At 44.3% G+C, this 27,514-nt stretch overlaps 1 protein-coding gene across 1 annotated transcript in view; it reads left to right on the top strand.

Annotated features, from left to right (window-relative positions):
- The window catches only part of LOC128259670 (MOXD1 homolog 2), a 116,680-nt gene that overhangs the window by 67,490 nt on the left and 21,676 nt on the right, over positions 1-27,514 (top strand). Inside the window, exons 4-7 of the mRNA XM_052992198.1 lie at positions 6,399-6,554; positions 21,419-21,703; positions 22,654-22,839; positions 23,799-23,994. Coding sequence (XP_052848158.1) covers positions 6,399-6,554; positions 21,419-21,703; positions 22,654-22,839; positions 23,799-23,994 — 823 coding nt within the window. The remainder of the gene's footprint in view (positions 1-6,398; positions 6,555-21,418; positions 21,704-22,653; positions 22,840-23,798; positions 23,995-27,514) is intronic.

Raw genomic sequence — 27,514 nt, 5'->3', positions numbered from 1 at the left:
GGGTTTGGGCTTGGGTTTCGAGAAATTGTTTAATGCAAATGGGCAAATCAAGTTCCCCCTCGGGGCTGAGCGACTGAGATTGCGGATAGGAGAGTGCTAAAAAACAATGGGGAGCGGTCCCAGAAGTGGAAAATTAAACAAGCGTTGACTTTCAAAATTCAAGAATCCCTTTGATGAGCGCTGTCCAATTAGGGGTTAAAACAACAATGAAATTATCTTTCGCTTTTGGCCATTAAATGCAACATTTTCAAATTGCGCCAATAACTCTATTACGAATTTAGAATAAATTGCTAAAACAATTCTATTACAATTATGTGACTTCAAATTAAACGTGGCCCATGTTAATATCATATGTTAATGCATATTATTTTCATATTTTATTATACTGATGCTCGCAAACTTATTTAGTCAACAATTCTCACACTTTTAAGTCATGGCCAACTTATTGTCTTCTACCCATTTGGACTACTTTGCCGTATGACCACTGTTCACTTCCATTAATCCGGATGTCGGTTTTTCAGTGCGCTGTGCTCCACTTTGATTTTGATTGTTTGCAGCTGCATTTCACTCGGCCACGTTCCATCCAGTGCCATGCCGTAGAGTACCGTCCCCGCCCGTTTTTAATCATTTTAATATGCCACTTTTTGTCTGCCTGTCCAACGCTGCTTAATGCATCAATGAATTTAACAGTTATCAACGGACAAGTGCTGAAGCGGAGGGGGAACATCGGGGAGGGGGAACGAGGCTGACAAATGGCAGGGACTAATTTATATGTGTTTAATGCCATCGCATGCATTCATGCTGCCTTAGTCGGGCAATAATCACTGGACGTTTTAATGTAATATGACCATTGAAGAACATTTAACTCGTTCAATTGCTGTCATTCACTGCCCCGCTCGCCCTTTTCCGCTGCGATACAAATTGCCACACTGGCTGAACAAGACAAAGTGATTGATATTTAATCTAAAATAAAAGCCAAAAGTCCGTTGGGCAATTTCAATTTTAATAAAATGCCTTTTATCTGCATGAATGGAGAGGAGGGGGGGGACAGATTGAAGTGGAGTGGGTGGTCGTGGGCCGTTGGGTTTGGTTTTGGGCGACTGGGCGACTGGGAGATGAATGAAGAGTTCTCTCGCCCGGATCTATGCAATGCTTACAATCGAAGAGAGGGTGCCGGCCAAGTTGCATTGCACTGCACAATTTGTTGCTGTTTGATTTCATAAAATATTAACTAGCAATTTGCAGTGTCTGCATATATATATATATATATATGTCTGCTCCTTATGTGGAAAGTTGGCCAATGTCTAGGGTTAGGCAAACACACGCAGCTCTCAAAGATGAGCTCTTCCTGGATGATGGATAGACAGACGGACAGGCGGACAAAATGGCTCAAAATCAACTGAAAGCGATTTAATTTGCCTGAGTCCGGGGCTGAAGAGCACTTTGGCTGAGAGATACAAGCTCCTTCGGTTTTTGGCTCATGCTTCAATGCAATCCCTGGCACTCAATGGTCCCACTCTCCGTCTCGAACACACTTTAACTATATTAATTGATATACTTGCTCGCAGCGGTAATTTAAGCCAACTGAAGTCACCTGCCAATGCCAATATCATCAGCCTGTCCCGCCCCCCCTCCAACTACTCATCAGCATCATCGGAAGATAGGTTAGGGTGGGAGCTTTGGAATTGGAATTGGAATTGGTTGGGCTGAAGCCGGATTCTGGGTGGAGATTTTGTTTCTTGATGACTTTGCCCAGAGGCGCGTCTCTTTTGGCGCCGACATAAGGGGGAGCTGAGTGATGTACAGTGTACACACACCCACACACATACACACACAGCAGACTTTGTGCACTCCTGCAGGCAAATAGGCAGGCAACATGGCGTATACGTAATCAAATGTACATAAGGCATCAAACGACGACGACGACGACGACGGCGGCGACGCCATCAATTCCTAAGCCAAAACAAGCGCGGGCCACTGACTGTGCGAGTGTGAGAGCAGGAAAACTGAGAGCTCCAAAGAAGCTCCTGTAGCATACATCAAGTGCAGGCTGGCAGCCAAGGAAATGGGGCAGGAAAGGAAGGACAAGCAGTGCACAGGAAAACAATTTACAATGCCACCAACTTAACAGGATGTGTGGGTTAGCAGGCTGTGGGTGTGGGTGTGGGAGGGAGGGGCAAGCTGCATACAATTTTGGCACTGGCAAATGGCAATAGATAGCTAAGACAGTTGGCAGCAGGAAGGGGCATACCTCGGAGGTGGGCTCGAGCAGTTTCCAAAACACATGAGATCGATAGTTTAGAAGAACTAAGGGCATCGGGGTAATTCATTACCTCTTTTTCCAAGACATTGTGCCCCGTTTTTTTCTTCTTTTTCCCCAGAGTTCGGTCCATCTAAATCATAGGAACCTGTCGAAAATCGCAAACCTTTCTCAAAGCGTGAAAACTCTGCAGAACTTTGCTGGCAACACTCCGGAGGCACATTTTAGTACGACTGTGTGTATACAGAATGGAGAGCTAACATTTTGATATTCGTGTGATATGTGTAGTGGGAGCGAACCAACCCTTTTGCTGTATGTCTGCTCCGGAGTAAATCTGTACACGATGCTAGGCATTAGTGGGCGAGTGGCAGGGGGCAAGGGGGCAGGCAATAAGTTTAATGTGTGCTTCGAGCATATTTTAAGGCTTTTGCTAGCCAGCTGTCAGTTCAGCTGAGTTCAGATGACTTGAGCGGAGTCGAGCTCAGTTTGCCGAGATGACGGTTCCCCTCTATGTACTTCACTGAACTGTCCCAGCTGACGTTGAATTATCATAAATTGCCGAAGTTTGTTTTTGGCATAACAAAACTTGGGCATTCTGCGAGTGGGAGTGTGAAAAGTTTCCATCAGGCGAAAATCAGAACAATTAGGCTCATGTCGTGTGGCGGCAGAAAGGGTTTCCAGCAATGCAGCGACACAGAGTGGAAGGACTTTGCATAAGTTTGTGCCACGCCCCTGCCATCAGCCAGCAGCCATCCTTGCTGCATAATCCTATCAAATTCACGTTGCGGCCTGGAAAAGCAAAGTAAACCAACCGGCGAGGGGCGGGCGAAAGCTCAAAAGGTGCTTAATTTGTGCGCTGCTTTTATTGATTTCCCACCCAGCCCCTGCCCCTGCCCCTGCCCCTGCCACACATTAGAAGAGGAGCTCGGCTAAAAGGCATTAAAGTCTTGACAAGGCTATTAAATGCTTAAGAGGCAGCGACGTTAATGACAACATCGCAAAAAGGCCAAACCAGGGCAAGGAGCTGTCTGCTCAAGCAGAAGTAGTCGGGCAGACGCGATGCGACGAGAGCCGCGCAAGGATTACAATTTACGAGTCCTGCGAACCATGAAGGTGTGATAAAATTTCAGCAATTAAAAAAACGTGTGCGTTGACAACGACAACGCGAACGAGAACGAGAACGAGAAAGCGAACGCGAACGGGAACGGGATCCGGATGGTGAGGGAAGGAGGTAGGGTGGGGGTGGAAACGCAGTGTCGAGGACCCGCGACAAGTACAGCAAGAGGGCCGAGTCAACGTGGCATGCAACTTAAAAAGAAAGTACGAAATTCAAATTTCAATAAAGATCCTTAAAGAATACTCTTTTCACTCAGTAAAAAAAGTTTGCAGGTGTCTCATCCAATTACTTTAACAATGTTATGCGTTTAATTGGTGTAAGGGACTCTACAAAAAAGCTTTTGGAAAAGCTGTCTTTTAAAATGATTAAGTATCACAGCAAATTGGAAGGAATAACGTTTGATGAATAATATCAATTTTCTTTCGCTAACTTAATGTTCCCTTGAGACTTTTGATCTACTGGTTATTAACGCTGAAATATGTAGCATACTTATTAGCGTGAGCGCCTAAATAAAAGCAAAGTCTATCCAAAAACTCATGTACTCCTCGTTCAACACACCCACAAGTTCCTTCAGTCGACATTGGCGACATTTCTTCCTCTTCTTCGACATCCTTGTGCTGCCAACACACACACACCTATAAAAGAAAGTTGTGAGCACTTTAAACGTCGTTGGCATTTGAGAGCAGCTCCAAGAATATTGCAAATTTATGCGCCTTCCCTTTTTGCATAATTACCCCTCAACGACCCTGGGTAACCTGCCCGCCCATCCAGCTCCCTTCCGGCCACCTTTCACCCAGCGACCATGCCCACCCAGAGACCCACACTCACACCCACGCCCACACAGATTTTGATAACGTCGCTTCATGTTGGGTGCTTGCAACATTGCAGCGCGTATTTTTAATTTCCGTCAGTTGCCGCTGTCTCTCTCCCTTTTTTTTTTAGATAAGCGTGAAACATGTCAAGGTATGACTATGTGTATGAACCTATGTGAGTGTGCAGGTGTGGGTAGATAATGTGAAATTAAAAGGGAAACTGTGCAAAACAGGCAAAACGGCAGAGGAAGAGGAACTGCGCGCCTGCGATCTTGAATTATGCGTTCCCAGATTACCCACCAAAAAAAGGGACAGCAAATAGACAGAAAGCGCGGGGAACGGGACTATTATCTGCGCCATAGATGGAAAATAATTCTACAAAATTTATGTTTAATGTTTCGCCACAGCAACAGCGCAGTGGCAGAAGAAAAACTTTTAATTAGCCAACTAAAGTGGCAAATGGCGCAGGGTCTGAGATATGATTAATTAAATGGCGGCATGTAATTCGGTCGGCAACAGCACGCAGCACTGGATCCAGATGATATAAATTGGGGCAAATTAATTGCAATAGTCTCAGGTGTGTGTGTGTGTGTGTGTGTGTTTGTGGGTGGCTGAGTCAGCCTTCTCGCTAGCGTGTGTGTTCGTGGGAAATTTTCTATGTAATTAGATGATGGAAAACGCTCATTTTGCTATCAAATGGTGGCGAGGAGAGGGGCTGGCCGAGGGTAAGACAGATGGATAACTTTTTTCTATGCGCTATAATCTGTCAGCCGGGATAAAAGAGCTTGGGAAAGTGCACATCCTGTTAAGTGTGATAAAAGATGGGGCATTAACAGAAATAAATCAAATGCTCAGGTGGAGGGTGGCCAGAAAAAACTGACCATCAGCTGCGAGTTTCCTTGTAAATGATGGAGAGTGCAATTTACCAAATGAATAGAGCGAAATTATCAAATGGAAAATGTGAAAATCAAATGAAATCTTTTCGGAGACTAAGTCGCTGTCCACGAAGACATGCTTTGAAAGCACTTTTCGAGCAGTTAAGCAGATTTTCAATGCTAAGCTGAAAATAGTCTTTAATTTCAATCCAATTCTATCAAAGTGTAAAACAAAACAAACCCTTAAATGATTTTACCGAAATGAATAAATTGAAAAAGGCTCTGCCTTCGCAGTTCCACATGAAAACAAATAATTAAATCAATAAAATTTTTGAAATATCTACATGGAAAACAACTCCCCGAATTCCATCAGCTTCAATTACGGTCGCTGGGTGGAAGAGGTTTCCAATCTCCATCGCCACCCCACTTCACTTTTGACTTTGCCAACATCATCAAAATTTTGTGCCAAACAACAAAAAGATGAAGAGGAACGCAACTGGGAATATGGGGGCTGACAAGGGAAGATGGCAGGCATAACGCCCATTTGCAGTCAACTGCCAATATGAAAAGCCGAATCCTTTTACCCGGCACCTAGCCACCCACCTCCCACCCATCACCCACCACCCACCAACCAGCACTCAGCCACAACAAGCTGAGAGAACATTTTCCAAATATTGGGCAGGCAGACAGGGGTCATGTTGTTATATGTATAAGAATTTACATACACCCACGGATATCTGGCTTCTGTGTTCGACGAGGCTGGCCAACATGTGAAAAGGAATCGGAGAAGAAAGGAGAAAAACGGGAGAAAATCGGGAGAAAGGGGGAGAAAGGAGGGCCTTCCGGCGCAAGAGCACAGGCAAATTTTTGTATTTTTAAACCGAGAAAGGGTTGCTCATCTGCTTCTTCATCTGGGCCTGGGCCTGGGCAAAACTACTTATACAACTTTAAACTTGGCAACTCTGTCAAAACACTTGGAAAAGCCAAACGTGCAAGGGAGTGAGAAAGCCAACGGCCTGCGCCAATTCAGTGCAAAATGCAAATTATTTTACCAAAATATACCCAGAAAAATAAGAACAAGTAGGGATCCCATGCTGGGAAAGTTGAGCACTTGGATGCGAGGAGGGGGGTCAGCAATAAAAACACGACTGGCAGAGGCGGTGGGACCTTCCTGCTTAATGATATGAAAATATGTCTGATACCGCGGCCGGGATGAAACCGAGAATCTCTACAATGATGCAAAGGCTCTGGGTTATTTAAGCATTTTTCTCTCATTTTTCTCTCGCATTCTCCATTCATTAATCCCCGTTCGCTTTCGCTGCATTTAATTACAGGATCGACACGTCACACGGAATGGAGACCCCGAGCCCGTGGTGGATCCCTCGCAGGATTATATGCTGATGCTGGGCTACGAGAACGCCACGCACACGGTCCTCCGCTTCCGACGCAAGCTGGACACATGCGATCCCAGTCACGACATCGCCATAACGGTAAGTTCAGTCCATCAGGAGTCAACCGTTTAATAGATATACTGGTCAAAGTTTTGCCAGCTCCAAGTGAAATTTATGCCCTCTGCCAGCGGCGGTGGTGACGTCCTGCCTGACTCATAGTTTATGTTAATAAAAGTTTCAGAGTGCCGCCACCAGAACTCCAATGATATAAGCGCCTGCCATCAAAAGTACTCAAGTGATTTCCACTTTGCTCTGGGGGGAGTTGCTCGTATGTGTATTGTGTACACTGAGAAAATGATTTATCTATGAGTTTAAACTAGGAACTCCGAATACTGTCAGTAAAAAAATATATGCATAAAATGGTACAAAGAAATTCAGAATTCAATTATTAGTAGATTAAAACAAAATTATTTTCAATGAGCAAATATCCCTGATAAGCGATAATAATTTATGAAAGTGGCTCAGGAGCCTAACATTCTAAAACAATTGAAATCAGGTTAGTGCAGCTTAAAAATGTTTTCGAGTTTGTCTTTCTGTGTAGGGGGATGGGTGATTCCAGATTCGGCAATAAACTTAAACAAATAAAAGCGGTGAAATTTGTGGCATGCTAAGCATACTGAATCAGCCCACAGGCTGTATCTCTTCCCAAACTAGAAAAACAAGGCCCAAAGATTAAGGATTACGGATTGGGGGTTGCATTCGAAAAGCTAAGCCCTGCTGCCGCTTATTAGCTGCACTCCTGAGCCAGTCCAATCGGTTAATATTGGCTGTGCAATTAGCCGCCAAATCCCTTCATCGCCAGCCACCTCTAAGCACTCTATCAAAGCCGGCGGATATCGGAGGAAGCGAAGAGGACGAACAAGTCATAGTGATAAAAGTTTTATCACGTATAACTTAAGCGTAAATCTTAAAGAAAACTTTCTGGTTAACTTAAGTAAACAAAGCGCGTGGCGCAAGCACACAAATACTTCCCGAAGGGGAAGGCAAAGGACACATATGCCAGACATGGCGACAAAGACTTGGGGCAACTGAATACCCCGACCCGACCACAAAACGAACACACATATTGAGATATAGTGTGCCTGAAGTTTGACTAACCCAAAAGAGCGGCAGGCTAAAAATGTTATGCATAGTCGCGTGTGTTTGTTCGTAGACACATTCGGTTATTGCTTTATCTAAACGCTCCAAGTCCCTTTCCCGCCAGGCTCTAAGGATGTGTCTGTGGGAGGGAGCTGAGCATTTTATTTGTCTAGCGTATTAATTGGATTTTGTCGCGTCATCAGCGACACAGCGAATTTGGGAACGGGCGAGTGGAGGGAGCCATCCAGGAAAAATCTTTTGGCTAAATCGCCGCAGACAAATTAGTTTGCAATAAGCCAGTACTTAAAGTTGTTGTAGCTTTAGCCAGCATTTGTTGCGGGGCAATTTTGGAGCACAATGCAAAGTTTTAATGAATTTCTGTTTTAGCTGACCCTGCTCTACGCAGTTCGTTTAAGTTTGCCGCTACAATTTACCCTAAAGTTCAGAGTGGATAAAGGGAGTTCCAGTAGGACCTGCCAGCTTGGCAACTATTTGTACAATCCAAATACCCTAGGACTATCAGGAGTATTTTGCTCTCACGTTCAACACAAATATTCGCGATAAAATTAAACATTTTACTCCTGTTTAAATAACCAGATCTGTTTTTATTTTTAGTTGCTTAGGATATTTGAAAGTGAGTCAAAATATTCTCTATGAACAATTTTCTTTTAATTATTTATAAATGTGTTTGTTGTATGCGTTTAAAAGATCAAGAAATATGGTTTAGTAAATATTATATATCACTTTTATAATTTTAAAACTGGGTATTGCAGGTCTCACTTTTAACTTTAAAACTCCATCATCCTTGTCCTCCTCGCATAAGAAGTTTTCCCCATTTTGGCTTTGCTTTTGTGCTTTCCCCTAACTTCTTCACCGATTTCCATTTTTGCGCCATTTTGGGCAAGGTATTTTGCATCCCCCCCACCATTTCCCACTTTTGACCTCCCCCGCTTTGCCATGAATAAAAAGTAAACTACAACTTGCATTTTTATACATTAAGTGCAATAGAGTAGGGGCTTGGAGTGGGAAAGCAGAAGCAACCATTTGGCAAATTAAGCGCTGTTTGTTGTGCATCCGGCGAAGTGAGTTGTGGGGGTGGCGAAAATTAATAATGTATTGTGTGCAGAACCATTTGCTAGGTTTGAGCTTGGTTTGTCCAGAACTTTGAGGTCAGCGTGCGGGGCATGATTTGACGTGCACTTAAAAATTTATTAATTGTTTGCGTTTCTCCAAGAGTAGCTCCACCAAGTCCCCTTCCTTAAAACAAACCACTTCCACCCACTTTCTTTTCGCGTTTAATGAGCGGCAGTTGTGCAAATTACTGCAATAACTAGCTAGGAGAAATACCTTTTTAACAGATTGTATTCCTCGTTGTCTGTCAAAGAGCTTAGAGCAAAACACTTAACCATTTAAAGTGCCTGTTTGTTGTTTACCATGAAAAATAGTCAAACCCTTTCAAGTACCTTCTCATTGTTTACAGTTTGAGCCGATTTCAAAAATTAATCCTTTGCCAAAACTTTTTAATCTAATCTTTCTAGGCCTTCACATATTATTTTTTCGATTTTGTGCCACTTCAAAGCGCACTGAAGCCAGCCATATGAATTTATCAGCCTGAGCCGCTCAAGTGGCATAATCATTTCAGCTCACCCCACCAGATCTGACCCATTTTCCCATAAGAATGCCCAAAATTAACCCCGCCAGGAGATAAACTCGCACAGAGTCTGCATTTTTGATATACCAAAATAAAATTTCCAGCTGTTTAGGCTCGTAATATAAAATCCTATTTTAAATAAGTTTCAACGATTTCAAGAATTTCGCTTCACCAACCCCCGCGGACCACATTTTCCAGCGAAAGGTCATAAAAAATGGAATAAAAATGGTGCAAGGGTGCTCGGAGGCGGAGTCAATCAGCTGCTCAACCTTTCGAGTTGCCAGTGTTCAATTAAGCGTGTACGATAAATTCGATGGCCGTGGAGCAACCCCTATATAGGGGATACGGTTACTCAAACGCTGAGCATATGTGCGGAGGGCACGATCTCGGGGAAAGTTCAAAGTTTGTGTCTCGGACAATTTTCCTATCAGTATAAATAAAAATGTTTATTTATATAATTAATTGTATCAGTCGGAGGAAATTGGCCATGCGAGCAACCCTTTTCGCTGGCCCCCTCTCTTTTTGCTTCATACATAAATAAAACTGCAGGGGTGCGGAGGGGCGAACACTCACGCACACATTTTCCTATATAGCCAGAGTGGGTGGGGGGGTGGTGGGTGGCAGACAAAACCGCAAAAACGTCAACCACAATACAAAAATTACGGCCACTAAAAACCGCCAACGACGCCGGCGACGACGAAGTTGAAAAATATCAATCGATGTGGGTTCATTTATGTGTAATGAACATTAATGAAGCGCAAAGAGCGTGACTAATAACGAAATTACCAATTGGCCAAAAAGAGTCAAGACCGCAACGGAGAGAGATGACGTCACTTTTTGCCCCACCTCGAGCTTGACCCATTGCAAGAGGAGAAAGGAAACTTTTGCGAGGAAAATCTATGAAAAGAAATCGAACATTCCATGGGTAAAAAGTGTTTGATTGGGCAGAATGATATATAGATGGTAGATAAGACGGGAAGGTGGGTGAGTTGCAGAGATGGAATAGGAATACTGCGCATAAGCCATAAAATGCCATTAAGTGCGTCATTTCAATTTGATTTCAGAGCTCTGATTTTTATTTTGCTTCCTTTAGCTTAGCTTAATGCGAGTGAATGGCAGGGAAAAGGACACAAAAAAGTTGGAATTGTAAAGTTTCCGCTCTGTATTCCATTTCTGCGTCGGTCAATGCCAACTCATTGAAATATTTTTAATGATTTCCTGCGTTATCCACAAACTTTTGCACTTAAATCTAAACGACAACTGGCAAATGCTAAATTATGGCTTGAAGTAATCACAAAAGGATTAGGAAGCGACTGTCGTCAGATAAATTTGGCATGCACAGATTGGGATTCATTTATCACTCAATATTCCTTCCCAGCGCTGAGTCGTTTGGCTTAATTATTCCTCCTAATTTCCCCCACCATATTCAATTCTTTTCCTGGATTGATAATGAATGGTTTTCAATTTATTCGAGCCAACAATGAGATCTGGAAGTGTCTTTGTCGTGGCTTTAATTAAATTTTCTCAAACTCACTTAATTGCTCTACGCCCACTGCAAATCATTAAAATCTTTATGGGCCGGCCTCTCCCTGCTAATAAAAACCCTCAATTTGACGAGCTACACAAAATTGTCATTAAGTAGCCTCCATTACGTTCCTCAACTCAATTTTTAGGGGCACTTTGTCTGCTCCTCCAAGCTTTTGTTCTGATTTATGCATAATAATTGAGTAATTACAATTTTTAATTTCTCATTGACTTTCATGTTGCATTATTATTATTATTATTATTGTTGTTATTATTTGCTTAGGCCAACAAGCAACACAAGTGAAGAACAAAAACAAACTCATTTAAAATGCAAATTTCATCTAAACTGGGCAAATTATAATTCAACAGAGACCGAAAGCAACATTCCGCGCCGAAAGTGACAATTAACACTAATTGTCATTATAATATTTTCATATTGTTTTTTCGCTCTTAGTTGTTGTTACTGCCGCTGTTGTTATTGCTGTATTTGTTGTTGGGGTAATTGTTTAAGCTTGCCACGGCATTGTGCTGTCCCGGCAATTTAAAATGCAGAAACTAGAGTGGAGAAAGAAGTCGTGAGGCAAGAACTTTGCCGTGTGAAGTTCAGTTGAGTTCGAAGCAGAGTGAAAATATTGTTTTTAATATAATTTATGTGCCCGGGCCAGGACCCAAGTCGAAGTAGTTCTGTAATGGAATTATGCCCCCGTTTTCACCCTTCGTCCTTCGTCCTTCGCCCGTCTGCCTAATAGGATCCGCACATGGCGCTACAATTTTTGCTATGTGTTTATTATTTTAACACGAAACTTGCACTCGAGCTGAAGGGTGGGGGCCAGATGGAGTTTTCCCCACTTGTAAACAGTAATTTTTGCCCATTAATGGCGGGTCCTTGCATACTCACATATGTATATATAGTGTTATTGTTGGTACACCACAAGCAGGACGGCCAGAGGGACGGGCTGGAGCCATAACAAAAGCAACAAAAAAAAGGCAACAAGTCAAGTCGACAGTAATTTTCAACACTTACCAGCGGGCTAAGGACCCGGGGAGCCCAGGACCCCAGAGCCCCAGGACCCCAGAACCCCAATGGCCATTGCAATTTTTACATCAAAGCAGTAAATTCCTCGAAACGAATCCAACCGCGGTGGGGGAAATCCTGCGACACACAGGAGGACAAGAAAGTGGGCTCTAATGGAAAGTCGGCGATTCCGCAGAGAAAACGTTTTGGGGAACAGACATTCGCAGACGTTTCCCTTCCTGGCGCTGACTTTTGTGCAAATCGTGCCATAAACATGAACACCAGCACTAAACACCAACACCAACACCAACACCACCACCCAGACATCTCTCTTACGGGCCACATATGGGTGCAGTTTGTCACGGCATAAGCTCGAGCTGTTCGACTTGAGGAGGAGCGAGGTCGGGGCTCCGAGGAGTGCAACTATGGATTCGCGTCACAGCAGAACGCAAAAACCAAAGCCAAAGCACTGACTTTTATAATGAATTATTAGTGTGGAGTGGTCAGGGGCTGGGCGGCAGTTGCTTGTGTGGTGTTTGCGGGTCCTGCGGTTTCAGCTTGGCACTTAAAAATTTAATAGGGCTGCAACAAAAATACCCGCTTGCTCGGCGAGCAACAACCCAAAAAGAACCCACCCGTCGGGTGGGCTCAAAAAAGTATGCAGCGAATTTAAATTGATTTAATTTTTCAGGTTTTTGTGTTGAGCTCAGCTCGTGCGGCGGGCAGCCAACAGTAAATCCTTTGGCACTTTGTTAGTGCCAAAGTCACAAGAGCAGAACCGAACGTTTTAGCATTTGGCCCGAAAAAAAAAAATGCCAACTAAAAGCCAAGTTAAGTGCACAAGTGGTCAGCAGCTCCATAGCAGCTCCCGCCCGAAAATGCGGCCATTAATGCAGCGGCAAGGTTCAAGTAGTCGCCAAAAAATGATGAAATTAACCTTCAGCCAAATGGCAGAGGTAAATTCTAAAAATTTAGCATCGCAATGTGAATGGGGCTTGAACTACATAGCTCCGAACCCCTGCCATACATTTTTGCTTACCGCTCATTACGCCCTGCAATGTTTTTCGCATTTTTTGCAAACCGTTTTATGTTGATTGCTTTGAAGCGCACAACACTGGCCCAAAAAAAAGTATGCCCTGCCTACTGAAAGCCTCTTTTGCAACACAAACACACTCATCTAAACCAGACCACTTTACACTGGCCGCGCAGCCAAACAAAAATTGCGCATAATTCCGGCTCGGTAAAAGTTTCGAGTTTTGAGCTGCGCTCCGCCACTTCACCACTCCGGCGGAGCTCCATCCATGAAGTCCTAAACGTTTCCCAGCCCGGACCCAGTCCAGAACCCAAATGCAAACCCCAAAAACCCGACACCGCCAGCGTCGTCGTCGTCGTATATTTGTCAAGCAAATGGAATAACCGTTGCAATTGCTACAACGTCAGAGCCAAACAAAAATGTTATTTGCCGCTTTGCCCAAAAATCAAGTACACAACCAACCCGGTGCCGGGATCCGGCCCAAAACCAACTCCTGCCAGCGGCCCGCACTGGAGGGAGTGAAATGTGGATTTTGATGTTGCCTGGTACCCGAAAAGTGGTCTGCAAGGGTCGGTCCTGGAGTGCGGCGCCCGCCTAGTCGCTTTATTAAAGTTAAAACCCAGCATTGTCCCTTTTTACACATGAGTTTGCGAGTTGACGAGCATCGAATGAGCGAGCAAATCAACGAACGAATGCACACTCGCAGGACCAGGACCGAAAGTCTGGGCTACCATTGGCGCAGCACATATAAACTGCAAAGGGATTCGCGTGCGTCCAGATTTGCAGCTGCACCCATCGCAGAAAACAATCCAAGAGTTGTAGGGCAAAAACTAGTCAGTTATCCTTGGTATTGGAGGGAAAAATATATATAATTTGTCAAGAGTTCAACTGAAGCAAAAGCTTTTATGCAATACAAATTGATAACACAAAAAACTCGGGCATTTCAATAATAAATGATTTCGTCAATTTTATGCAACTTAAAATAACTTATATAATAAATTATATGAACAATGATTGTTTTAGGGTTTATATTCGTTGAATTCGTTGCTTATTGATTCACGAGGCTGTTGGTAGTAATTCGATTTTGTAATATAAACTTACAATATCTTTTTTATTATTCCAGTTGTAGAGTATACTTCCAAACGGTTCGCTTTCGGTACCAAGTACACAACCAAATATGCCCCCCTTTTTTTGGGACTGTGATTTTCACGATTCGCGCTCAGAAGTTTGCATTCCCTGTGTTGTTTCGGTTCCGGAGTGGGTGCGCTGGGTTCGGGATCGGGTGATGGGTGATGGGTGTGGATGCATGTGGATGGGCTTCATGTTGATGGTGTTGTGCCACTAGAAGTGCATGTGAAACGTGCACGCCAAAAAACCGAAAGCAAAGCAAAAGGCAAACCCAACACAACGCAATGGGAAACGTTTGTTTTAATGCCCTAAAGCGACAAATATTGAAAGAGAGAGCGAAAGAGAAAGCGGAGCCTGGGTGCTGGGCTGCTGCAATACTAAACTCCAGTAGGCGATTTAACAGCCAAAGTAATGCAATGACAAACAAAACAGCCGGCACAGCGAGCTTTTCAGTTTTTTTTCAACGGGTTTAAGTGGAGCAGCTCGACCAGGGATCGCACATTTTTGACCATTTTTCCGTCCGAGTTTTGGCAAACGTTTTTCGAGGTTAGCGACGCGAGGGGCCGTTAATAACGACCCCAGTTGAGTTGCTTTTCGGCGCAGCGGGATATGGCCAGGACGGAGACGTCCTGTCAAATGCAACAGGACAGGGCCAAAAACCAAACCAAAACGGCCGAGCCAGGAACTCACAAAAAAAAAAAAACGTGGAAATCTGCGCATCCTTAGAGCCAAAGTAATTAAAGTGGCAAACGCTGACAGGCAGAGGGCGCCACCTGAAAATTCACAACATATAAAAAAGCATGCACACATATATGGAAACCGCAAACACGCCCCCCTTTCCCTCCCCCCCATCCTTGTTCGTTGAGCTGTGCAAAACCAATTTGTTTATAAAAATATTAGACCACATATGGCGGGGTTGTGGGACTCTGCTGGACGCCATAAAGTATGCAATAGTTTGCCTGACCTGTGTAGTTATTTTATTATATTATTTATGGTAAAACGGCGAAGTAAACTTGCCTTTTTTTCGCCCCGCTTTTCCGCTTTTCATTTGGTAAACTCTCTGAACAAACTCGGTTAGTAAATTCATTTTAAGCCAAGAGGGACTGGTCATCCACCCCCCTCGACCCATTGATGTTTGTTTTTCTTTATTCGCTCATACTCTGATGTAAGCCAAATAGCGCGCTAGTGACCAAAGCAACCGCAAAGTCCGAGCAGCCAAGACACATCCATACACATGAAAATGCACGGGCGAAGAACACATATACAGATACAGACACACACAAAGAAACCACAAAAAAGTGGTCAGTTGGCCAAAAACTAAACGAAATGTAATAAAGCAACGGATATGCTAGTTTGGCTTGAACCCCCTCACCATCTCCACACCTCCCGCCCCTCTATCGGAAAAGAGGGGTCATGGAAATGTGAAAAGCATTTGCAGCTACAGCAACACAATAAATGAATATGAATTAGAAAACAAGGGGGGGGTGCGAAAATAGCAGAAAAAACCAAAAAAATTAAACAGATACAAATTCAGCAGTATATGGGTTGAATAACTCTCCATCACCATAGAAAACGATTAATAAATGCGACATTCACCAATTACTTTCAGGAAAATTTTAAACAAGAGTCCCTAAACAACTAATTATGTGTTCTACTTTAAAATTTACGACCCTTACCTTAGCTTGGCTTGAGCTCTAATATTAACTGAATTGCACTTTCCTTTCGACCCATTTGAAGCTGCCACTTTTGTCTTGATTTTCTTTTGGGTGGCCATTTTAGTTAATTTCCCAAATCGTATACGAATGCATATGCATAAGTAAGAGTAAATCTGAACATCTTTGCTGCAATAATTTACGCTGCATTTCCCTCATGCGTTTCGCATTCAAATACTGCCGCTTTGTCCACTCAGAAACATTAATTTTCCCCACAGCTTAAACAACATTTTCATTTACACACACGTGAATGGGTGAATTAGTTGAGTGAGTGAGTGTGGAGTGAATGAGCCGAAACAACACCTCCGAGCGCTCAGACGAGAAACCGTATTAGATTGGTTAATTTAAATGCAATTGCCAAAAGCAGTTGCACCTTGAGCCAAATGGCCTTTGCCTTCCTACCATATATAAATCAAATTAATGTCAATTGCAGAGAAAACAACAACAGAAGCGCTGAGGACAAATGTGTCCAGGCATTCTGGGCAGACGAATTCTGCTAAAACGACTCAATTTAATGAAACAAAAATCACTAAGCCACTTAGCCGAGATGGAGAGAGTGACGAAAAACGATTACAGCCTTGGGAATACGAATTCTTGGGCCGTTGGCTTCCTATTCTGCCCCGGCTTCCCTAGCACCGATCTCACCTGTCTGGACCACCAGCTGTGCCCCAAGATGTATGTGAGCTGGCCCGATTCAGGTGGCTGTCAACAATGTGCAATGATTTCTCTCCGGTCGAAGGCAATCACAGAGGCTGACACGGCAATTAGACTGCAACAAAGGGGGCCGGGGGCGAGTGACCACTTTTGCCTATTAGTTATTGAAATCAGCTGTCAGAAAGTTCCGAATATTGCACAAGTCCCAACTGAGGACTGGAATGGCATAAATGCCACAGCAACGGAAAACACTGACACACACTGGAAGAAATCGGGGAAATGTCGAGGAAACTTCGCCACGTCTGAATGGGAATCGAAGTTTCCGTTGCCATTTCCCACATGCAAAATTGATATTCAATGGGCTTTGGCGAGTGTAGCTTAGCTTAGTAGAGCAGATCCCTCGACAGCCACTCACAAAAATGGCCGACGTGACCATGGTAACCTGTTCGACACAGACACATGCATACTGGGGTGGACCAACAAAGCGGATTGACCATTCTAAAAGCCAACTTATCCCAATTGTTTTCTGCTGTAAATTTCTATAAACCTAAGCTTCAGAAACCACATAGGTTTCGAATTAGTTTATAAAGGTGTCTAAAAGTATGCAATGAAAAATGGAAACGTCGTCTTTTGTAATAAATCTATCGGATTTCCAGTTTACAAATATATAGTATAGTTTTAGACACCTAATTTATTTGCCTAAGAGAGGTTTTTATTGAAACTATATTTTTAGCATGAAAACAGGAATCTTAACAGCGTAAAAATTTAAGGAACATCTGAGAACCACCCTAACGCAGCCTTATATATTCAGATGGACAGACACACATATGCAAAGGACACGGGTTTCTGGGGAACGGTTGATTTGATTGCCGAGCAAGGAGAAAGAAGAGTAAAACGAAACCGAAAGACCTCGAGTTTTGAGCTCAGCTGCTGCAGAAAGTTAGCACAATGCAAGTGGGCCAACTCCCCCCGCTCAAGTGTGAATTCATGTAAATGTGTGCGAGTCCTGTGCCGCATTTGTTTGCTCTGTTTATAATTCAATTGTAAATGCATTTCAATTACGTGCACATTAAACAGGGCCAGCACAGACAAAGTTTTCGGTGTCGGACCAAGGACTCCGACTTGACCACTGGGCCAGCCAGGCCAAGACCAGTGCCAGGGCCAGGGCCATTACCACGGCCATTGCTGGGCATTGCTGGCCGGAGTCTGAGCCGGAGCCAACTTAGCGAGCGGAACACGCTCCACATTTAAGGACAATTGGCCCATTATGGCAACGCGTTGAAACGGCAAAATGGAAGTGGGCAAAAAACAAAGAGTGCGATGGGGGAGAACAGACAAGGGACGGGGGCTGGGATGCATCCTGGTTCTGGATAACAATGCCATTAACAACTACTACAAATGGCTCTTAAAGGTGCAATGTGTGAACGAATGCCAACGAGTGAGCAGCCAAGAGTTTGCTGCGGGCAGAAAAATAAGAAACAAACTGCAATGATTTGCAAGTGAAGTTTCCTCCGCAGCTAAAGCAATGATGAAAGTAGTTTTCGAAAAGTTTGATAAAGCTTTAAGCAGCTATTGAAAGCATTGCTCTGTAGATTGCAAGGTTAGAAGATCCAAGACTAGTTCTCATTATCAAATTTAACCAATTTAATGCAGAATGAAGTAATTTCCTATTTTAGTTAAGAGGTTTTATTTGGAAAATCGTATTTTGAAATGACGAAAGTTTTAAAAACGTAGGTACAGAAATACATTTTCGGTCTTGAAGTTCTTATGACAATTTGTGCTGAGCCCCTATTAAATTCGATCCGTCCACATCTGCAGTATTGTTAACAAGGCTTAATTGAATGTGAACCGGGCCAAAAAGGCGGAACGAACCCCACCCCTTGGATCATCGCCAGGGGGCCAAAGCCACCCCATTGCATTGAGAGCAGTGGAAACCTGCCCAGTCAGAGGTTAAACGACCTTTGGAGTGCACTTAACCAGGCAGCAAGGCTCAGCCGAGCGTTCCGTACCGTTCCGTTCCGTTCGAGGCTGTGTCGCTATAACTGTGTGTGTCCTGAGTCCTGAGTCCTACGTCCTACGTCCTGCGTCCTGCTTCCTGCAACCCTCGCAAGTTTTTTGGGCCGTAACCAAAGCCACTCTAATGAGTCGTTCAAGTCCGAGCCCGAGTCCCGCCGCATTCACAATTAGCCTCGAGTCCTTCTGGCCCTGCAGCAGTCACTAAAGTGTAACCTGTATTCTTGACCACACTCACCGCCCCACCCCTTACTGCCCCTTGCTGCCCATCATTGCCACGCCCCCACCACACCCCACTCCCACCTTGCCCACCACATCGTCATCGTCTTTGGCAATTAAGCCTTGGCCGACCGTTGACCACGGCAAATGACCGCAGCCAGTTTGCTTTCATTAATTTTCGGTTGTAATCCTTGCTGAAGCTTTTCATTTCATTTTAGTTTTCGCCTCGCAGTTGTTGTTTCACTGGCTACGACCCGGCTCCTTCCGGGCTCTTCCTCGTCATCCTTGTCGTGCGTGTGCATAGTTCGGTGCACACTTTTTCACACTTGGCACATACCTAGTGGGGATGACGAGTGTCAGGCAGAGTTGTCTGGGTTGTGTTGCCGGAGTACCCAAATCCAATTTGTTCTAGTATAATCTCCGATTTTAGCCAGAAGCTAGAAAACTTTAAGAGCTTCCGTTAAGCAAGCCTCATTCATAAAGGTATTATATTGCAATGTTGTTGCTTCATCATCCTTTGTTGAATATAAAAATGAATAAATTTCAATGAAACTAAGCAATTGCCTACATAAGGGACAAGACAACTTAAAGACTTTTTTGTTTTAACTAAGTTAAGCTAAAATCCATCAGTTTTGATCACAGCTGTCTCATCTTTATAAAGTACTTTACTTGTTCATCCTTGCTTTATTCCACAAATCGAAATCAGAGATATTTTTATATAAAGGGGCACATTTTTCCTAGTTACTCAATAATTACAGTTTTAATTTCCCCCGCCGTCATCGCTGTAGCTTTGACCACTGAACCGTAGGTGGCACTTTGATGAACTCTGGACATCAGCCCTCAATGCCGTGCCATTGTTTTGCCGCCTCTTGCAATCCAAATCCCTTTCAACTCGCAAATTAAACAATTTACAGGTCACTCCAGAGTCCGGAGGCAGCGGTGACCCGGCGACGGCCTCTTTTTTTTCATTGTTGCCGGCGACCGAACCGAGCGTTGAGTTTTTTTTTTTTGCCACAGTGGTCGTGTTTTTACATCTGGGCCATGTCCAGGCCCAGTCAGCTTCGGTAGCCTCAGCGTTAATGACTTTTGTGCTGCGCCCCTTCTGTCTCCGCCTCGCCTGGCCGAATGTTTTAAAACTGGCCAACAGTTTTTGTTGCCGCTGTTCTGCTGCCGTGCTGCTCTGCTGCCGTGCTGCTGTTATTGTGGGTTGTTGTTACTGGCGATTGCCGGGCGGTTAGTCCGCCGCGTTTGCTACCGCCCGCAGTGTTTGCCAGGACAACCAGGACAACCGACTCATTTGTACAGGTTTTTTACACACTCTCCGCCTCGTTTGGGGCTGCAGCGGGGAGGGGGGAAAGGGAATTGTTAATTAAAGTATTGTCTCCTCGTTGCTGGCAAAATGAACAAGTAGAAACAAGGACCTGGCCCCACTAGTCCTGCTGCTCTGCTCGTCCTGGGCCGTCAATTGTCGAACATGGTACTCTACAGTTCCACTTAACAGCTACAATGGGCACTTTGCCACAATGAATTCAAATGGATGCCCCCGACGTTCGTTTTTTCTTTTTTTTTGTTCACTCCACCACACACACAAACACACACAAACACACACACACACACTGCTGCCCAGAGTGCTACATATGTTGTTATTGTTGTTCCTGCTGTGTCGCTGCACACACACGTGGACATGACGTGCACACAATGACAGCTGACTGTTGGCTTCCAAAAGCCCCCGAGGCCATGGCAGTCCACAAACGAGAGTTCGGAGGGGGGCGGATCCGGATGCGGATGCGGATGGGGGTGGGGGTGGGGCCAGAGGTGAATCAGGAGGTGCTGGGAGGAGTCATAGAGCTGGCCGTGATTCTTTAATGGCTGCTTTAATTTTCGGGCTTACCAATTAAAAGTACGTGGCGAATGAAAACTACATGCAGTACGGAGCCTGCATAATACAAAGGCGTTAGAGTTCCCCGGGGGATCGGAGGCAACCCGAAAAAGGCTCGGGGAAATGGGAATATTTCGTCGAGCTAGACGAATGTTTGGGGTCACCCACTTGAAGTGTAAATTGGTTGCCCAAAGATGCAATTGCGGAGTGGAAATTACACAAGGGCAGCTCGGGCATGGAATTCAGCTAAATGCACGGAGCAGTCAGCTGAAGTACAGTCTGCCAGTGAAGTTCGGCAACGTGGCTGGCCATGAGTGCACTGGTGGGGCAGCGCCGAATTAATTCGTTAAATGGGAATTAAATAAATGAAATGCGGTCACTCGGCGAGCAATTTTCGGGCGGAGCAAGAGGATCACGCTGTAGTGGCGAACAATGAAGGACTCCCCCTCGAGCGGCTCGAGGCTTTCCACCTCCGTTCCGGGTGAAGTGCGGCAACGCTTTCCGTGCGCTGCAATTTGCACCATTAACCCACCATCGACAATGGCCTGCTTCAGCTTCCGACTGCAGCTGACCAAACATCCACCTGCCCTCCACTTTCGTCCTGCCAGCACTGCCAGCACTGCCAGCTCTGCCCACAGGCAAACATCCTTGCTTCCTTCCTGCCCTGTTGTTGCCGGCTGTCCAACTTGCAAGCGCGAGCTTCTGCCGTGCTTGCACTCCCTGCTTTTTGGTGAGTGTGTACTTCATTGAGCAGGCAAACCTTGTCCAGAGTGGGGAGCCGACAGACGGGGGCTTCCGGAGCACGGGGGGCATTCCCAGCCAGCCAGACAGGGCATCCGTGTACACGTCAGCAACGACATTATTGCCGCTGTTGCTGGGTTGTTGCAACGCCATTATAACGCCATTTCGAGGACCCCACCTTGACCACCTCTGGCCACTAATTTTTTACACATTTCTCATTTTTCAACCCGCCATTATCCGCTCTTCCCTTGCAGAACGACACGATGCGCCTGCTGTACATGTACCACGCCCACGACCCGCCGCACGGCTCTGTGCGTCCGGGCACCCTTCCGGATCCGGGCCGCGCCTTCCGCCCCTACCGCCCCATGGTCCTGATGCAGCGCGCCCAGCTGCCGATGCCCTCGCCCACGCACGACGAGCGCGTGCGAGTCCTCGAGCTGCGCAACGAGGATGTGGAGCTGCCCGCCGGCGACCTGCCGCTCTTCTGGTGCAAGATGTTCAAGCTGGAGGACATCAATCGCAAGCACCACCTGATCCGGGTAAGGGAGTTCACTCGATTCGCGGCACCACATACCCTGTAGTCCCAAGGGTACTGGGCTCGAGTTCGAGCTGTGATTCTGTTTAAAATCTCACTGACAGAGACGGTTTTTCTCTAGCCTGGTGAAAATAGCTTACTTTCCCCGTTTAAATGGTTATATAAATACTACTCGTTCATATGTATGCCAAGTAAAAATGCTGTACAACAAAAAATTCAAACACAATCAAAATTTAACAAAACAAAAAACATTTTTTTTTGTAATTTAAAATTGTTGCCAAAGGCAAAAATGAATTTTTAAATCTTAATTGTAATTTTTTCAAAATAATATCTTTTGTTATGCTCTATACGCACCAACGAGCACAGTAAAAGCGTTTGCAAGTGAAAGCTTACAATTTGTATAATAATATAAATAGCCTTGCATATTAATCAGAGTTAATAATTACCATTAGCTTCCAAATAATTCAGCACAAAAGTTTTGTTTCCTTAAAATTCTTCAGTTCTTTAAAGTTAATATATGTTATGAACGGTCTTCGTAAAACAAAGAGTGATTTAATGTATTTTAGAAAACAAGAACATAAAATTAAAGTTAACTAAGCTAGGACCTTAAATTATTTTAATGTAAGTTGTGAAAAAAAGGGTGTGCGCAAGTCGAAACTCCAAAAATTGTATATATATTCGTCGGGGTGCAGTACTAAACGATATTAAATACAATGCATAATTAAGGCCGAGTGCAGTGACGCGTTCTGGCGATCCGCCGCTTTTGTCTGCCAGCCTTCTGCTCGGAATGCTATACTCTGCATTCTGAGCTGTCGTTGTCTCCTGGCCTCGGCATAACCAAATTGAAATATTAAAAATTTATTCCCGTCTCGCGCACCCTATCCTTCCCACAAGGCACATCTCGCTAACCGTTGTCTCTCGTCTCCCGCTTCATTTTCTTTTCATGGCTGGCAGTACGAGCCGATTTATGATTCATCGTCCAGCGTTCACTACCTGCAGCACATCACGCTGCACGAGTGCCAGGGAGCCCACGCCGAGCTGGAGGAGATGGCACGCGAGCAGGGTCGCCAGTGCCTGGGCGCCCGATCCATTCCGCTGGCGTGCAACGCCATCGTGGCCTCCTGGTCGCGCGGCAGCGAGGTAAGCATAAGCATCCGATACCGGATACCCATACCCGTACCCATACCCTCAGCCATACCCATACCCTCAGCCATTTTCGTCATAACCATAACCATGCAATATTAATTTAACCTTCGCAAATGCTTCCTTTCAACACGAAAAAAAGGCGTCAGAAAGAGAGTCTACACGAAGGCTCGATTACTCTTGATTATCTGAAAAGATTTCAGCAATCTCCAGGGCTCACAAGACCGAACCTAGGTCACCTAAATTCAACAAGGCAAATGCCTTGAAAATGTACATATCCGTACAGGACTAAAGAATTATCTTTGTTTTAATAACATAGTAAATTTCTTGCGATAAATTAATAATACATATCATATCTTAAATTTCTATCCTCCAAAGTAAAGACTCATTTAAACGAAATAAAACTAAATAAATATGTATAGAAATAAATGCAATGCAGATGACTGTAAACGTCAGTGCAAGGAACTTAACTTACTGTTTCAGCGAATGCATACTCCCATTTCTACCGAAAAAATAAATGCCTTGGCCCTATTGGCCCCTGACCTCTCCGCCCGGGCTCGTGTTTTCGTTTTGGAGCAGCTCCGACGACTCAGGGCAGGTTTTTCATAATTTCATCAGAGGAGCGCCATAATGCAGTGGCATGCTATGGCTGCTGTCCGCCAGAGGCGGTCGGAATGCAATTGAATGGCAATGGACGGAATGGGATGGGATTGGATTGGATGGGATGGGATGGGGAGGTGCACGGAGGGCTCCTCCGATGGCTGCATTTAAATTGCACATGGCCATGGCATCCACTTCCACTTCCGCCCAGCCCGGCCCCCAACTTATATACACTCATGCGCGAGTATAAAAACAAACACTCAACATATTCCCCCAGCCCGTCTGTGCTACCATATATTTTCCGCTTTTCCGCTTTTTCCGCTGCTTGCTGTCATTCTGTTTGCTTCTTTTCGCAGGGCTTTACGTATCCACATGAGGCCGGCTACCCGATCGAGTCGCGACAGGCGAAATATTATTTAATGGAGACCCATTACAACAATTTGAAGCCCGACTTTGCCCAATTGCATGCCAGACAAATGGCGGATAATTCGGGTTTGAAAATCTACTTTACGCACGTCCTGCGACCCAACGATGCCGGCATACTGTCAATCGGTAAGTACGAGCCCCTGCCCTCACGATTCAGGGCTTTAGCCATATCCATATGCATATGGTATAAACTGCAGCAGAGTGGGAGGCAGCTGCTGCCCTTTTGTATATTTTATGCGCCGGAGCGGCGTGGAAGGACTTCTACATATATATATATATATGCAACTCATGTCATGCAATTTATGAGATTGCCGAGTGGACTAGAGCAGCCAAGGATGGGTGTGGAATGGTAGCTCTAACCGCATTGGTGGGGCTAGTAAAACAAAAGCTTATGACTTTACCCAGCTTGTCCAAATGCGGTTTAGCTGCGCTCGAGTGTGGGTGTGTGTATCAATGTGGGTGGGTTGTCTGCAAAAACAGCCATAACAACAAACAAAGGAGATAAATCCTGGGAAGGAGCAACCAGACAGCAATTTAACTACCTTTTATCCACCGTGAAAGTTTATATCGTCACAATTTTAATACGAGCACGCCTGTCAGACGATGGGAAGGCCCTGCTTTTTTCCAGCCGCTGCAAATTGCCAGCAAATAGATTTTCATTTTAAATTTGCCGTTCGCTGGACATGGACATACACGCATCCAAATCAAACAACTCGCAGGACTTGGCATGTGTCTGCAGCCGAAACAATAGCAAAAAGCTGAAACTTTCTAGCCAAGCAACTAAATAATTCAAAAATCCAAAGGTTAGGTGCTGCCAGTTACAGTTTATTGTGAATAGTTGCAGCGAGGGTTTCTCCTTGAGTTTTTTATATAATTTATATTTATTTTTAAAAAAATTATAAATGAAATGAATAGGACATTGGCTTCATTTGCAGAAACAGTTTAATAATCTTCATATTTAAATCCATGGCTAATCAAACATGACTTTCAACCCCAACAATGTAGTAAAATGTATCATCATTAATCCTTGGTTACCTAAAAATACCATTTTGATTGCGTAAACATGTTCATTAGACAATCTCCTTGAGATTCCGGCGCTTTTCCTTCAATTATCATATTTTCTAGCTTATCCATCAGATGAACACTTTCGACTCACCAACCGACTCTCGATTGGAAAAACCCGCAAAACAGCAATTTACAAGCACCTCGGCGTATTTCCCTCGTATTTTCCCCACCCCAAAGCCTAAGCGCTTTTTGAGTACTTCTCAGCCACACTCCGTTGCACCGCCCATCCATATCCAGCAACGAACCCAATGAACCACCTGAAAATTCTTGAGGTACTCAATTTTTTTGTATTCATTGCGTGGTTCGTGAGCAGGCAGAGGATAACTAAAATACTAATTTCACTTTAGAATTTATTTCTATTTTTTTTCGGTTGGTCGTGCTGGGTTGTTTCTTCTGTTTGTTTTTGGCATTTTCGGGTGGTTATGGTGGGTCCGTGCTGTTGTTGCTGCAATTGTTATTTAACTTTTGTTGAGAGTCACGCAAACCAATATAACTTTTGCCCAACCGCACAGAGAGACATGGCCAAAGCGCCAAATAAGAAGGTGGGCAGGAAAATGTGGGGCCCATGGAAGGTTGGTAGAACTTCGTCTACTTACACTTCTTCCATCTTTTTTTTGTTGAGTAGGTGTTGCCAAAACTTCCGGAGTAGAACGCTGAAGCACGGCGAAAAACAGAATGAGAAGTGGATTAATACATCTTGATAGAAAAATACAATTTGGGAAAGCAGAAAACAGAGGAACATTTCGGTGTATCACAGGGCCGATTCGGGCTGGAGGACGAGATCCGATTCGGTGGGCTTTAGGAGCGGCAGACGGCATTTGCCATTGAAATATTTAATTGGAATTTAACGCATACCACGCACACAAACAAACGAGTCAATAAATAAAAAATGAGGAAAGCCATAGCGAAAAATAAAATGTTGGCTACAATTTTCTCCTGGTTTGCTATAAATTGAATTACAGAGCGTACGGAATCGGCGGGTGGAGGTGGTGGGAGCTAAAGCCAAAGCCAAAGCTCTCGGGTCCCACACGCATAAGTAGCTGCGAAATTGCTACGTTTCCGGTCTGTTTCGTCCCTCTCTCTCTCTCTCTCTCTCTCTCTCTCTCTCTCTCTTTGAGTCGGCCGTCTCGCTCGCGCGGTGGGTGGGGCAAAATTTAATTTCAATTTAATTGGTTATTGATATAGCGCCCTGGTGTATGCAGCGAATCTGTGATTAATGTTGCGGCTTGGCGAATTTTTATGGCACCTTGGAGATGGCAGCTGGGAGATGGGGCGAAACAAATGAGGTTGGGACATGTTAAGCCTGCTTGGGGATTGTAATCTGCAGCTCAAAGCTTATCGAAAAATGAGTGAACATCCATTGATCGGCAGAGGGAAGCAGAGCACAGAAAAGTTGGTAACCCACAAAATGAAGAACTTTTAAGATTTCACTCATATTTAATTTATATTTCTCACTTTTTAGTTAGGACATTAATTAGAATGCATTTCAACAACAAGATACATATATGTACAAAATAAAAAATCATAAATGGGAACAAGAATACCCATATGAACCATCAAAGTATATATATCACTCACCATAGAAGTGCGGTATATAAAATTTATACTAAAATTTGATAGCAATACCCGATGAAATTGCTGCCACAGAGTTTATCTGACCCAAAAATGTTTTTATAAAATACGATCTCTTGGCCAAGTTGCAGTCAGCCAATGTGGTGCCGAAATATACAAATATATGGCTGATATCTGTGTCGCCCACGGACGCTAATCAAATTGTTTTGCCTGCCGGGCGGCAGTTCCTCTTTTTGGGACATAAAGTGAGTGAGCTGACGCTTTGACACAAATTGCCATTTAAAATAATTAGAAAAGTTTCAATCGGACATTTTTGCATTCTGCCATTTGCCGTGTGTTGGCTGTCAGCATGCAACTGCTGAAAAGCCCTGGATGGCAGCGTTAAATATCGATTTGAAAAATATGTGTAGTTATGAATTGCGAGCGAGCTTGTCCCCGCCGCGCTTTGAGCCAAATCAAATAGAAATAGAGCCAATTCCCGTCCGTCTGTCCGTCCTTTTGGCCACGCCAGTGAATTTCGTCATGCTTCGCATGGCCAATATTGAATTTTGATTTAATGAATGGAAATTTGCAGAGACGCATGCGAGGAATAGAGACAGAAACGCAATTGAAATGAATCCAAACGAATTCGAAACTCTGATGGTCGACCATTTCACAGCAAGAGCTCTCTATGCTGTGCGCTTTGATAATATTCAAATGGACTGATCGAATTGAAAGTTAATGGAAATCAATTAAAGGATGGCCGCAAAACTTTTACCGACTCTCGTCGGTAGTACCCCCAAGAAGACGATAAAACTTCTTAAATGGCAGCTTATCGTTTTGGTTGGCTCGCATGAATCGTAATTTTCAATTAAATTGATGACTGAGAAATGTAGTACTATAGAGCTGCCTCTGCCCCTCGCATGGTAGATTGATTGATTTTGCTCGCGTGACATTTTGTAAAATGACCAAAAAGTAGGAGCCAGGGGCGTTTAGGTGGTCGAACTTTGTGGAAACTTTTAAAGCCATC

Source organism: Drosophila gunungcola (genome assembly GCF_025200985.1).
Source record: "Drosophila gunungcola strain Sukarami chromosome 3L unlocalized genomic scaffold, Dgunungcola_SK_2 000009F, whole genome shotgun sequence".
NCBI classification, from domain to species: domain Eukaryota; kingdom Metazoa; phylum Arthropoda; class Insecta; order Diptera; family Drosophilidae; genus Drosophila; species Drosophila gunungcola.
Note: the sequence above shows the minus strand (reverse complement) of the source record. Positions and strands in the feature narration are given on the sequence as shown.